The sequence below is a fragment of the Bufo bufo genome, chromosome 5 (assembly GCF_905171765.1).
Source record: "Bufo bufo chromosome 5, aBufBuf1.1, whole genome shotgun sequence".
In the NCBI taxonomy this organism is placed as follows: Eukaryota; Metazoa; Chordata; class Amphibia; order Anura; family Bufonidae; genus Bufo; species Bufo bufo.
The window spans coordinates 178,082,605-178,094,788 of NC_053393.1; the positions used below are offsets into that span (position 1 = coordinate 178,082,605).

At 41.8% G+C, this 12,184-nt stretch overlaps 2 protein-coding genes across 2 annotated transcripts in view; one reads left to right on the top strand and one right to left on the bottom strand.

Moving 5' to 3' along the window:
* LOC121002458 (leucine-rich repeat and death domain-containing protein 1-like) overlaps positions 1-4,286 on the top strand; it is a 39,598-nt gene extending 35,312 nt beyond the window's left edge. The window contains exon 6 of the mRNA XM_040433913.1: positions 4,103-4,286. Coding sequence (XP_040289847.1) covers positions 4,103-4,286 — 184 coding nt within the window. The remainder of the gene's footprint in view (positions 1-4,102) is intronic.
* Positions 4,287-7,995: 3,709 nt separating this feature from the next.
* CEP76 (centrosomal protein 76) overlaps positions 7,996-12,184 on the bottom strand; it is a 34,281-nt gene continuing 30,092 nt past the window's right edge. The window contains exons 11-12 of the mRNA XM_040433132.1: positions 11,816-12,033; positions 7,996-8,274 (exon numbers count right to left, since the gene is read on the bottom strand). Of these exons, the coding sequence (XP_040289066.1) occupies positions 8,136-8,274; positions 11,816-12,033 (357 nt within the window). The 3' untranslated portion in view covers positions 7,996-8,135. The remainder of the gene's footprint in view (positions 8,275-11,815; positions 12,034-12,184) is intronic.

A 12,184-nucleotide genomic window follows, 5' to 3' on the forward strand; every position in this document is an offset into this window, starting at 1 on the left:
AAGAATAAGCAGGTCACTCCATAAGCGTGGCCTTCTGCGAGGAAGACGGGCAAATTTGGGCCAATGGGGCAGGAGAAGAAAAAATATGAGTGGAGCAGCACCTGGGCCTGCCTGGGAGAGTGGAATGGTGGCGGGCACGGGTTGCTAATATAACAGCTGGCACTATAAATGGGGTATTCTAATGACGTTTAGCGTCTCCCACTCTCGCACCACCTCCTCGTCTCATTCCCTCTCTGTTGGTGTCCCGCAAGGCTCTGTCCTAGGACCCCTGCTCTTCTCTATCTACACTTTTGGCCTGGGACAGCTCATAGAGTCCCATGGCTTTCAGTATCACTCCTACTCTGACGACACACAAATCTACCTCTCTGGTCCAGACATCACCACCTTACTATCACGAATCCCACAATGTCTATCTTCTATATCATCCTTCTTCGCCTCTCGCTTTCTAAAACTTAACATGGATAAGACAGAATTTATAATCTTTCCCCCATCTTGTTCAACCCCCTCAGCAGACCTATCTATCATGATCAATGGCTGCACACTCTCCCCGGTCAACAAAGTCCGCTGCCTTGGAGTGACCTTTGATTCTGCACTTTCCTTCCGACCGCAAATCCAAGCTCTTTCCACCACCTGCCGCCTCCAACTCAAAAACATCTCCCGCATCCGTGCTTTCCTTAACTTTGACTCTGCGAAAATTCTTGTACATGCCCTCATTATCTCCCGCCTAGACTACTGCAACATTCTCCTCTGTGGCCTTCCATCTAGCACTCTCGCACCCCTCCAATCTATCCTCAACTCTTCTGCCCGACTAATCCACCTCTCACCCTATTACTCCTCTGCCTCTCCCCTCTGCCAATCCCTTTACTGGCTCCCCATTGCCCAGCGAATTCACTTCAAAGTACTAACAAATACATACAAGGCCGTCCATAACCTGTCCCCTCCCTACATCTCGGAGCTACTTTCCCGATACATCCCCACACGCACTCTCCGATCCTCACAAGACCTCCTTCTCTCCTCTCCTCTTATCGCCTCTTCCCACAATCGACTCCAAGATTTCTCCCGTGCATCCCCCATACTCTGGAACTCGCTACCCCAACATATCAGACTCTCACCTACACTGGAATCCTTCAAAAGAAACCTGAAAACCCACCTCTTCAGACAAGCCTACAACCAGTGACCCTGCTGCCTCTATACCGCCATGACCAACTTAACTCGCACCTACTGTGTCCTTCTCCCATACCATGTAGATTGTAAGCCCTCACGGGCAGGGCCCTCTCTCCTTTTGTACCAGTTTGTAACTTGTCTTGTTTATGATTAGTGCAATTGTCTGTATTATGTATGTGCACCGCTTATCACATGTACAGCGCTATGGAATGAATGGCGCTTTAATAATAAATAATAATAATGTTATCAAGATACCCTGGGTGTAGTTATATAGCCATGTTACTTAGCATTTTATTTGGCATTTTTTATATATACTGTGTGGGAGAGTTGTTACTATATAGTGACATCTATGAGTACAGTATGGCAGCATAATCCATGTGCACCATATGGTGACGTTACTTGTTAGCTTATAGTAGGCGCATTGATTGTGTCTATCAAGTGTTTGCATTTACAGTGAATATAAAAAGTCTACACACCCCTGTCAGGTTTCTGTAAAAAAAATAAAAATTAGACAAAGATAAATCATTTCAGAACTTTTTCCAACTTTAATGTGACCTATAAACTGTATTACTCAATTGAAAAACATACTGAAATCTTTTAGGTGGAGGGAAGAAAACAAAAAAACCCCCTCAAATAATGTGGTTGCATAAGTGTTCACACCCTCTTATAACTGGGGATGTAGCTGTGTTCAGAATTAAGCAATCACATTCAAAAATCACATTAAATAGGAGTCAGCATACACCTGCCATCATTTAAAGTGCCTCTGATTAACCCCAAATAAAGTTCAGCTGCTCTAGTTGGTCTTTCCTGAAATTTTCTTAGTCGCATCCCACAGCAAAAGCCATGGTCCATAGAGAGCTTCCAAAGCATCAGAGGGATCTCATTGTTAAAAGGTATCAGTCAGGAGAAGGGTACAAAAGAATTTCCAAGGCATTAGATATACCATGGAGCACAGTGAAGACAGTCATCATCAAGTGGAGAAAATATGGCACAACAGTGACATTACCAAGAACTGGACATCCCTCCAAAATTGCTGAAAAGACAAGAAGAAAACTGGTCTGGGAGGCTACCAAGAGGCCTACAGCAACATTAAAGGAGCTGCAGGAATATTTGGCAAGTACTGGCTGTGTGGTACATGTGACAACAATCTTCCGTATTCTTCATATGTCTGGGCTATGGGGTAGAGTGGCAAGACGAAAGCCTTTTCTTACGAAGAAAAACATCCAAGCCAGGCTACATTTTGCAAAAACACATCTGAAGTCTCCCAAAAGCATGTGGGAAAAGCTGTTATGGTCTGATGAAACCAAGGTTGAACTTTTTGGCCATAATTCCAAAAGATATGTTTGGCCCCAAAACAACACTGCACATCACCAAAAGAACACCATACCCACAGTGAAGCATGGTGGTGGAAGCATCATGCCAAGGGGCTTTTTTTCTTCAGCTGGAAACGGGGCCTTAGTTAAGCTAGAGGGAATTATGAACAGTTCCAAATACCAGTCAATATTGGCACAAAACCTTCATCTTTCAGCATGACAACGACCCAAAGCATACATCCAAATCAACAAAGGAATGGCTTCACCAGAAGAAGATTAAAGTTTTGGAATGGCCCAGACCTGAATCCGATTGAAAATCTGTGGGGTGATCTGAAGAGGGCTGTGCACAGGAGATGCCCTCGCAATCTGACAGATTTGGAGTGTTTTTGCAAAGAAGAGTGGGCAAATCTTGCCAAGTCAAAATGTGCCATGCTGATAGACTCATACCTAAAAAGACTGAGTGCTGTAATAAAATCAAAAGGTGCTTCAACAAAGTATCAGTTTAAGGGTGTGCACACTTATGCAACAATATTATTTTATTTTTATATTTTTTCTTTCCTCTACCTAAAAGATTTCAGGTTGTTTTTCAATTGAGTGGTACAGTTTATAGGTCACATTAAAAGGTGGAAAAAATTCTGAAGTGATTTATCTTTGTTTTACATCACAGAAATCTGACATTTTAACAGGGGTGTGTAGGCTTTTTATATCCACTGTATATGTATCGCCATACCCATGAACTCCTACCTTGACAAATACTGTGCACATAGTTTACTGTACTGGTAGATGCAGCTGTTCCAGGAGCAGCAAGAGGTATAAGATAGGATTTGACTCACTTCAGCAAATGGTATTTATCATGTAGAGAAAGTTAATAAAAGGCACTTACTAATGTATTGTGATTCTCCATATTGTCTCCTTTGTTGGCTTGATTCATTTTTCCATCACATTATAGACTGCTTGCTCTATGGTTACGACCACCCTGCAATCAATCACGGGTGGTCGTGCTTGCACACTGCAGGAAAAAGTGCTGGCCTCTCTGGTGGTCGGGACCATGGGATTACACATGGGCTAGTGCTTTTTCTTATAGTGTGCAACCACAACCACCACTGATGAATTTCAGGGTGGTCATAACCATGGAAACCAGCAGTGTATAATGTGATGGGAAAATGAATCCAGCCAGGAAAGGAAGCAATATGGCCAATAACAATACATTATTAATTGCCTTCTAGTAACTTTACCTACATGATAAATGCCATTTGCTGAAGTGAGACAACCCCTTTAATTGTATCATACTAAATGTAGGATTTTTTTTGTATGAATTAATAAACAATGTAGCATTGTATGCTTAGATGCTTTTCTTAGATGCTCCTTCTTAGCCCAACATACACTGTATATTTTGACGTTATTTCTGCTTGAATACTTGATGGCTATAGCTACCATAAAACTGTCTCCTAGAAGTATGAACTATTATAATTGTGCTCGTGATAGCTGTCCATGAGAAGAATCAACTGGGATGTTTTTGCTAAGTGGTTGCAAAATAATACTGATGGGGAAATGACAGTGCTATTTGTAGGAAAGTATAGCAATGTGTAGCGTAACACAATAACACTGTGTGCAATGTTTTATAGATCTCTGCAGTTTCCAGAGAAAATTTTCCAAGTGTTGAACCTATGGAGGGTACAGAGAAAGGCCGATTTAAGTCCTGTTGCCATCATGGAGCAGCTGATTCGAGTGCTGGTGATGGCAGACCTACATGAAGTGGCCCTAAAAGCCACGATGTTAAAACTCTCAGAAAAAGCAATAAAAATCTGATTTCTCATCTTTAGCGTCTCAATGAATAAGATCAGCAGCCTGTAGACTTCTATAGTCATCGTATACCATGTGGGATTATGGATTTATGTAAAGCAGAACCATTTGTACAACATCCGAAGACAAAAGTAAGCTAGAGTGTCTGTGAAGAAAAGCTGGGGAGTAGAATCCTATATCAGAAACCTCTTAAGAGATTTTATAGCAGGTAGATCCATCTTGTACTTTCAAGATAAAGCCTTCAAGCTTCTTGATAAAATCCACAGGCTTTATTGAACAGCTAAAATGACACCGTGTAGCACAACACAGCATGTCTGGGCTATGAGTTTCATGATCTTGGCGGCTATGTTTAAGAAACCGCAAGGTTCAAAATGCATAGTCCAGATATGTGTTGTTGTGCTACATGGTGTCATTTTATCTCTTCAATAAAGCCTGTGGACTTTATTAAGAAGCTTGAGTGCTGGATCGCTTGATCTTGCATGTTCACCTTCTCCAGTCCAGGTTTTCCGAGCACCTAGCTGTTTGGGTGAAGCAAGAGGTGACCTGAACTTTTCTTTGATCCATCTTGTACTGGATCATATTTCACCACATTCAGCCTATCTCCATCTCAGCCTAGTTGTAGTAATCAAGTCTGATGTCCATCGTAGCTTAAGGCCCTCTTCACATATGGCCAGTGATCTGGCTCAGTTTCTCTCTGATGTGGTGCAGAAAACAGCTGAGGGAAACTCAAGCCAGAGCGGATCCCATAGTTTTCTATGTGATCGTTCATATACATCCGACGCATCACTTGATGATGCTAGATGTCAAATAGAGCTGGACAGAAAAACGCTATACCGGACATGGTCTACGTACACATCTATAAGTTGTGTCCTGCTCCATAAAAAACAACTGGCCAGACACAACTGATGCACCCAGCCTAAATGATGACCACACAACAAATTTTGGGGTACAATGTACAGACAAATGTTATCAGATGCAGATTTCAGGATACTTGATTTATTTTCCAATTTAGCAGGTTTCTAAAAAATGTCTAGAAAATGGAGCAAAAAAAGAAAGAAGCAGCAATAGCGGGTGTACAGATGTATGAACAAATTTCTTTACAAAAGAAGAACTCCACACAATTTTTCTGCCATCAAACCTTTAGCACATAGGGTCAAGGCGTAAAGTAAGGAGACAGTTTGTTATTCCAACCTTTTTGAAAACATGCTTTTATCGTCTTGCTTGACGACACTATTCAGACAAAGGTATTGATGGCTCACATATTATTTATCACAAATCTTTCTTTCTTGATCAACTTCTTTAAAATTTCTGAGGCCTAATTCACACGTCAGAGTTTTTGTGAGTGATTTCCATCACTGATAAGGAGCCAAAACCAAAAGTGGAGCCTACAGAGAGACATGGTATAATGGAATGATTTGCTCCTGTTCTGCGTTTCTGACCTGCACTTGGTTTTGACTCTGTCACTGACCAAACACTATTGTGTGACATAGGCCTCATGCACATGACCGTTCTGATCCGCATCCGAGCCGCAGTTTTTGCGGCTCGGGTGAAGAACCATTCACTTCAATGGTGAAGCAAAAGATGCGGACAGCACTCCGTTTTGCGGACAAGAATAGGCATTTCTACAATGGGACACCTGTTCTGTTCCGCAAGTTGCGTAAGGCACGCGGGCGGCTTCCGTGTTTTGCGGATCCGCAATTTGCTGACTGCAAAAAACGGAATGGTCGTGTGCATGAGGCCATAGGCCTAAGTCCAGTAGGAGCTAGAACCACAATAGCTTGTGGGACTTACCACTGTTGTAGTATAAGGAGTTGATGAGCAAAAAGAAAACGCTAGTTCCTTTTTCAGTCTCATCTATCTAAATTAGCAACTTGTAAAGCTTTCAATAGCTTTGGTTCTGTCGCTCCACTTCCCCATTAGCTTGTGGCCAACAAGGGGTTGTATGACAGTATACAATGGCATTTGTAAACTGGGAGCCATTATCACTTACAATCAGCTTTGGCAAATCATGAGATCTCATTAACAGTTGATGAAGTTCACTTAGGTTTCTGCAGGGGTGCAATGCGTGAAATGAACGCACAGCACCTGCACTGAATCCTGACTCATTACTTTCAATGGTCTGTGCACATGAGTTTTTTTCATGCATCATTTCTGCGTTGTGTGAAATACGCAGCATGTTCTGTATTCTGCATTTTTCACACAGCCCTGGCCCCATAGAAGTGAATGGGGCTTCAGTGAAAAATGCATTGCATTCAGATGTAATCTGGATGCAATGCGTTTTTCACTGATGTTTACTAGGAGATAATGTTTGTAAATCTTCAGGTTTTTTTTTCACGCACATAAAAAACGAATTGTACCCGTGCAGGGAAAAAAAGATGAAAAACTGAACACAAATGCAGACAAAACTGAACTTGCTTGTGAAATGGTGCTAGTTTCATTGAACGCATCCTGACACAATCCATATCGATCATGTGAAAGGGGCCTTAGTGAGAATTATTTTCTTGTATTCGCAATAATAATCCACAACTTCTAGAAGGTGGTGTCCAGACTGAATATCAAACAGATCAATAGCTAGATCTTCCCATGTTCTATTAGGTAGAATGGTATGTGGACTGGTTCTGGTTTCCTGCCCACCAGAGGACAGGCTCGACATGAGAAGACCACATGTTCTACATCAGTGTCAATTTCTAGGTAGGAAACCTTTTTACATATCAGTTGTTTGGGGCACACAATACCTTGGTAACCCTTATGGTCTAATTGCAGAGATAGTCCTTGTAATTTTGAATGGTCAAGCTTCGGTTTCCACAGAGCACTACAGGAGGTAGAAAACTACATAAAAAGGGTTGCTTCCAGAAAGCCAGCCACTTATTAATAATGTGTTTTAAAGGGGTTGTCCTAATATTTTTTTGGTTTTTTGCATGTTTCTAAATAAACAAATGTAAGGCTTTCAATTCGCCTACTTCATCTCCAGTGGCCCTGTTCTCCTAGGTAGCCGAGCTTCACATGACCTGTGATGTCATCTTCTCCCTGCTCTGATGACGTTTCGTGCACAAGCCTGAGGGAGCAGGAGCAGGTACCAAACATCACTGTAAAGGCTGTGCTGGTTGGAGTGACAAGCCACGTCCCCTGCACTGTCCGATCTGCTGGCTGAGCTGTCTGCACTGTGTCTTCCCCTCCCACTGGATTCTTCAGCACAGTTTAACCCTTCTACAATCAGCAGCACAGACTTAGGTCTGGAGCCTCTGCCTCAGGTACTGAGCAGCTGCAGGGTTTTCTCTTCTCCAGGCACTGAGAAGGTAAATGCTGTGCACAGGATCTTCTCTCCCTCCTCACGCTGCAGACACAGAGACTGGAGGAGTTCTCTCCTCTGTACTCTTCTGTTGACTGTGAGGAAGTGTCTGCAGAGCAATGCACAAGAACAGGTAAGGAGAAGATCCTGTGTGTATTAGCAATATCACTGTACTGTACATTGTAATAGTTAAGTCTCCTGCAGTCTGATCTTATGGTCATACAGCTGGCATCTGCCAAAATCAGACTAGATCAGGTACTGGTACTTTTCTGCATTTAAACTTTGCTTTATACGTATTCAGAGCAAGCAATATAACAAAACAATATAAACTATAATAAAAAACATAGTATCATTTCTAATTTTAAACCTCATTGTAATGAACAGATTAGAAGGGAAATAGAGATGTCATATTCTGAAATAGACCAAAATAGTTTATTACATATAAATGATATCCACTGTAAGAAAATATACATTTCATAATAAAAATTAAATATGTATTAAATATTCCAGGATACACTGTACACACAGATTGTGAGACTGAACATTAGGCAGGTGACAGGTATACATCACAACACAGATCGATATTTACAGGCAAACATAATCCACACGGCACATGCCGATTCAGGGTATGTGAAAACTCGCACTCGAACAGCAAGCCGCATCTGATCTCCACGACAGCCAACAATCTCATCACAGAAAGGGGATCTATGCAAAAACAAGAGAAAATAAGTATATACAACAAGGTCACAACACACAAGTTTACATGGAAGTTCATACAAAGATCATGATATATAGACCATTGACATAGTGGCCCACTCAGAATGTATTTGACATTCTCTCTTTGGTGATGGGTGTGGCGGGTATGGGGGGTGCAAGTCTCAAGTCTGCAGCAACATCTTTTGGCATCGGTGCATTAAAGCTCCTACAGTCTAGCCACAGACTTCTCTTTTCCAGGTTACTCATTCAGAGCAATCAGGAAAGATCACAGAGGTGCTGGGCCTTAGCAGATAAAAAGAATTATCTCCAAAAATAAATCCACTAATAAACATCCATGTGTTGTGGGAAAAAAAGTGCAAAAATTATTTTAGTAGCCCAAAAATAAAAAAAAGTTAGAGCCATTAAAATCACCACATGCACAAATACTAAAATACGACTGGTCATTAAAGGGGGTTTTCTGAGATTTTTATACTGATGACCTATTATCCTCTGATACTCTCTCCCCCCCCCCCCCCCCCCGGACTCTGCAAAATACAAGAACGCGTTTTTGTATCCTATTTTTTTTTTCTAATGTATACATCAAACGGATGCCTCAGACTGATGCCATACAGTGGCAACTGTTTTCCATCTGTTCCATTTTTGTTAACCCGTTCGCTACCAGCGCCGTAGCTGTATGGCACTGCGAACTAGGCACAAAATACCAGTGCAGTACAGCTACAGCACGGTGTTCACCCGGTCCTTGAGCGAAATTGCTCGGTGACTATGGCTTCTCAGGACAGCAGGCAGCCATCTTCCCTAGGAGTACAGGGAGGTTTTTCTGCCCCCCTGCAACATTGATCGCTGCGATTGGCCGATTTCTGCAGACTGGCCAATCGCAGCTCCGGATGATTTTTCATTCATCCAGGAGGCTGCAGGGGGGTAGAACAGGGTTTGTACAGTGGTGACTGGTGCTGTACTTGTCCGCGCCTGTCCCCCCTGTGTCAGGCAGGGGACACCAGTGTTTTAGGTCCCCTGCCAGCGCTGCTATTGGCTGGAACAACGCTCCAGCCAATGGCAGCGCTACAGCTGCACAGGAAAGGGCTGAACTTCCCTGCATGCAGCCATTCTAGCTGGTGACTGCATGCAGAGAGGTTCTGTGCCCCTCTGTGCTGCTGGTTGGCTTACTGGGACTTGTGATGCACCACTACTGCGACTTCAACTGTTCCTGTAAAGAAGAAGAAAAATTTTCCAGCTCTGCATAACTTTTTCTGCGTGAGAGCTGTGACCGCCAAGTGCTGTTCAGTGCATACCTGCCAGATCAGCACTTGGGTATTATTTTTTGCTTTTTCATTATTTTTTCCACACCTGTGTTGATTTTTTCCATTTTTTTGGGTCAAAAAGAAGAAACTGTAGTTAGGGGTTTATATAAATATACGGTATATAGAGCTCTCTCTATCTATATATATATATATATATATATATATATATATATCTAGAGCTCTCTCTATCTATATATATATATATATATATATATATATATATATATATATATATATATATATATATCTAGAGCTCTCTCTATCTATATATATATATATATATATATATATATATATCTAGAGCTCTCTCTATCTCTCTATATATATATATATATATATATATATATATATATATATATATATATATATATATATATATATATATATATCTATATCTATCTATCTATATCCAAAAAACGGAACAGCACCTCCTGAGACAAATCGCAGGTGCAGGCTACCCAGCAATAATACAGCAAACAAAAAACAGTAGCAGCACACCACTAAATGCGCTAAGACTAAGTGAACAGGTGAATATGTGAACAGGGTCAAATACATGACGCCATATAGTTACTGCAAAGCAGTGAAGAAGCTCTTAGCGCATATTATTGATCAAAAATATGTCGAGTCCACCTACCAGACGACAAGGTAGCTCCTTATCAGGTGGGACCTACTCTAACACGGAATGTTTAGCTCCATTGTTTCTCTGATTAAAAACACCAAGGGGTGGGGGATGGGCGGGGAGTGCTAAGTTCCAAAGAGGCAGTGCTAAGTTCCAAAGACTAGGATGCCCAGTGACGAGGATGAAGCTCCTGCCCTCAGTCTCCTGCAGATCGCACTGGCGCAGCCCTCAGTGGGTACTGCGCTTGCGCGAGAGTTCGTTCGGCCGTGAGGGAGGGGGAGGAGAGGGATGAGAGGCTGTGGGCGGTTAGGCAGTCGGAAGGAAGGCGTTTTGGGCACTTTAAGAGGGGCGTTACTGGGCACACTAAGGGGAATAAAACGCCTCTCTGGGCACCTTCAGGGCTAATTTACATAATCATAAAAGTTGTTTTTCTCATAAACTACTGGATGGATTACAAGATAGAAGAGCACAGCCGATTCAAGGTAAGCTGTGCTGCATGACTGCTTTAAAATCCGATTTTGGGTTAGGGGAGGTGACAGATTCCCTTTAAGGTGAAAAGTGGCTGGGTAGTGAAGGGGTTAAAAATAAACACAAACAGAAAAAAAACAAAACATTTTACTGGACTCTGCAAGATATAAGAATGTGGTGCGCAGCGTTTTTGTATCTTTTTTTTCTTCCTAAGGCCTCTTTCACACGGGCGTATCATGTTATCAATAAAGACTTCGGTCCTAATTTGCTACTTGATTGCCTGCCGCCCCAGCGTCAATTGTTATAGGTTCAACAGCTTTTGAGAACTAGATATTTTTACATCACTACTTGATTATTGTATAATTTCATTGTAATACATGTCATGACATTTAATGCTATGTATATTAATCTTATTTACGTTCATGATATCGATTTACATTATCATTTTATTGTAAAACAGAATTACTTTTTGAACTTGCAAAATTTGAATAAAGAAAGAATTTAAACAGTTTTGACTGCGATTGCGTTCCGATGTTCAGTTTTTATCGCGCGGGTGCAATGCGTTTTGCACGCGCGTGATAAAAAACCGACTGTGGTACCCAGACCCGAACTTCTTCACAGAAGTTCAGGTTTGGGTTAGTTGTAGTGTAGATTGTATTATTTCCCCTTGTAACATAGTTATAAAGGGAAAATAATAGCATTCTGAATACAGAATGCATAGTACAATAGGGCTGGAGGGGTTAAAAAAAAAAATAAAAAAAAAAATAATTAACTCACCTTAATCCACTTGTTCGCGCAGTCGGCATCTCTTCTGTCTTTAACTGTGAGCAATAGGACATTTGATGACGTCACTGCGTTCATCACATGATCCATCACCATGTGCACAGCCCCATAGAAATGAATGGGTCAGGATTCAGTGCGGGTGCAATGCGTTCAACTCACGCATCGCATCCGAGCGGAATACTCGCCCGTGTGAAAGGGGCCTTACCAATACATCAAACTGAGGCATAAAACGTGATGTGAACCCTCCCCAAAGTTGTAAATATCTGCCTTGAACATCCCGCCAAGAGATTTGCCATGATGTATGGTAAATGTAGCAATGTTATCGTCAACTGTTAAAATGGAAGAAGAAATTGACTATTACCGCAGACATGTAGCAAATGCCCTTCTTGCATTTCGGTGAACAAAGTGAATAGGAAATCCTTTGAAAGTATGACCATCGGGCACTGCTCTCCTTATGGCATCCTGAAACTCCTCATTTCCTGCCGAGATCCCTGTTGTACGTTCTATTTCATATGCAGCCAAGGCAGGAGACAGTAGGTAAGGCAGCTGATCATCCCAGACTGTGGTAAGACCAAGGTCCTGCATAGTAAACAGTAAAAGTGAAATCACAACACTTAAAGGGAATGTGTCACCTATATGTGACTGCCAATTACAACCAAATCTTATTCTAATTGGCTTTTTTATGAACTGGATTATGAGGCTGCCATCTTGCCTGAGCTGTTGTTAAAAG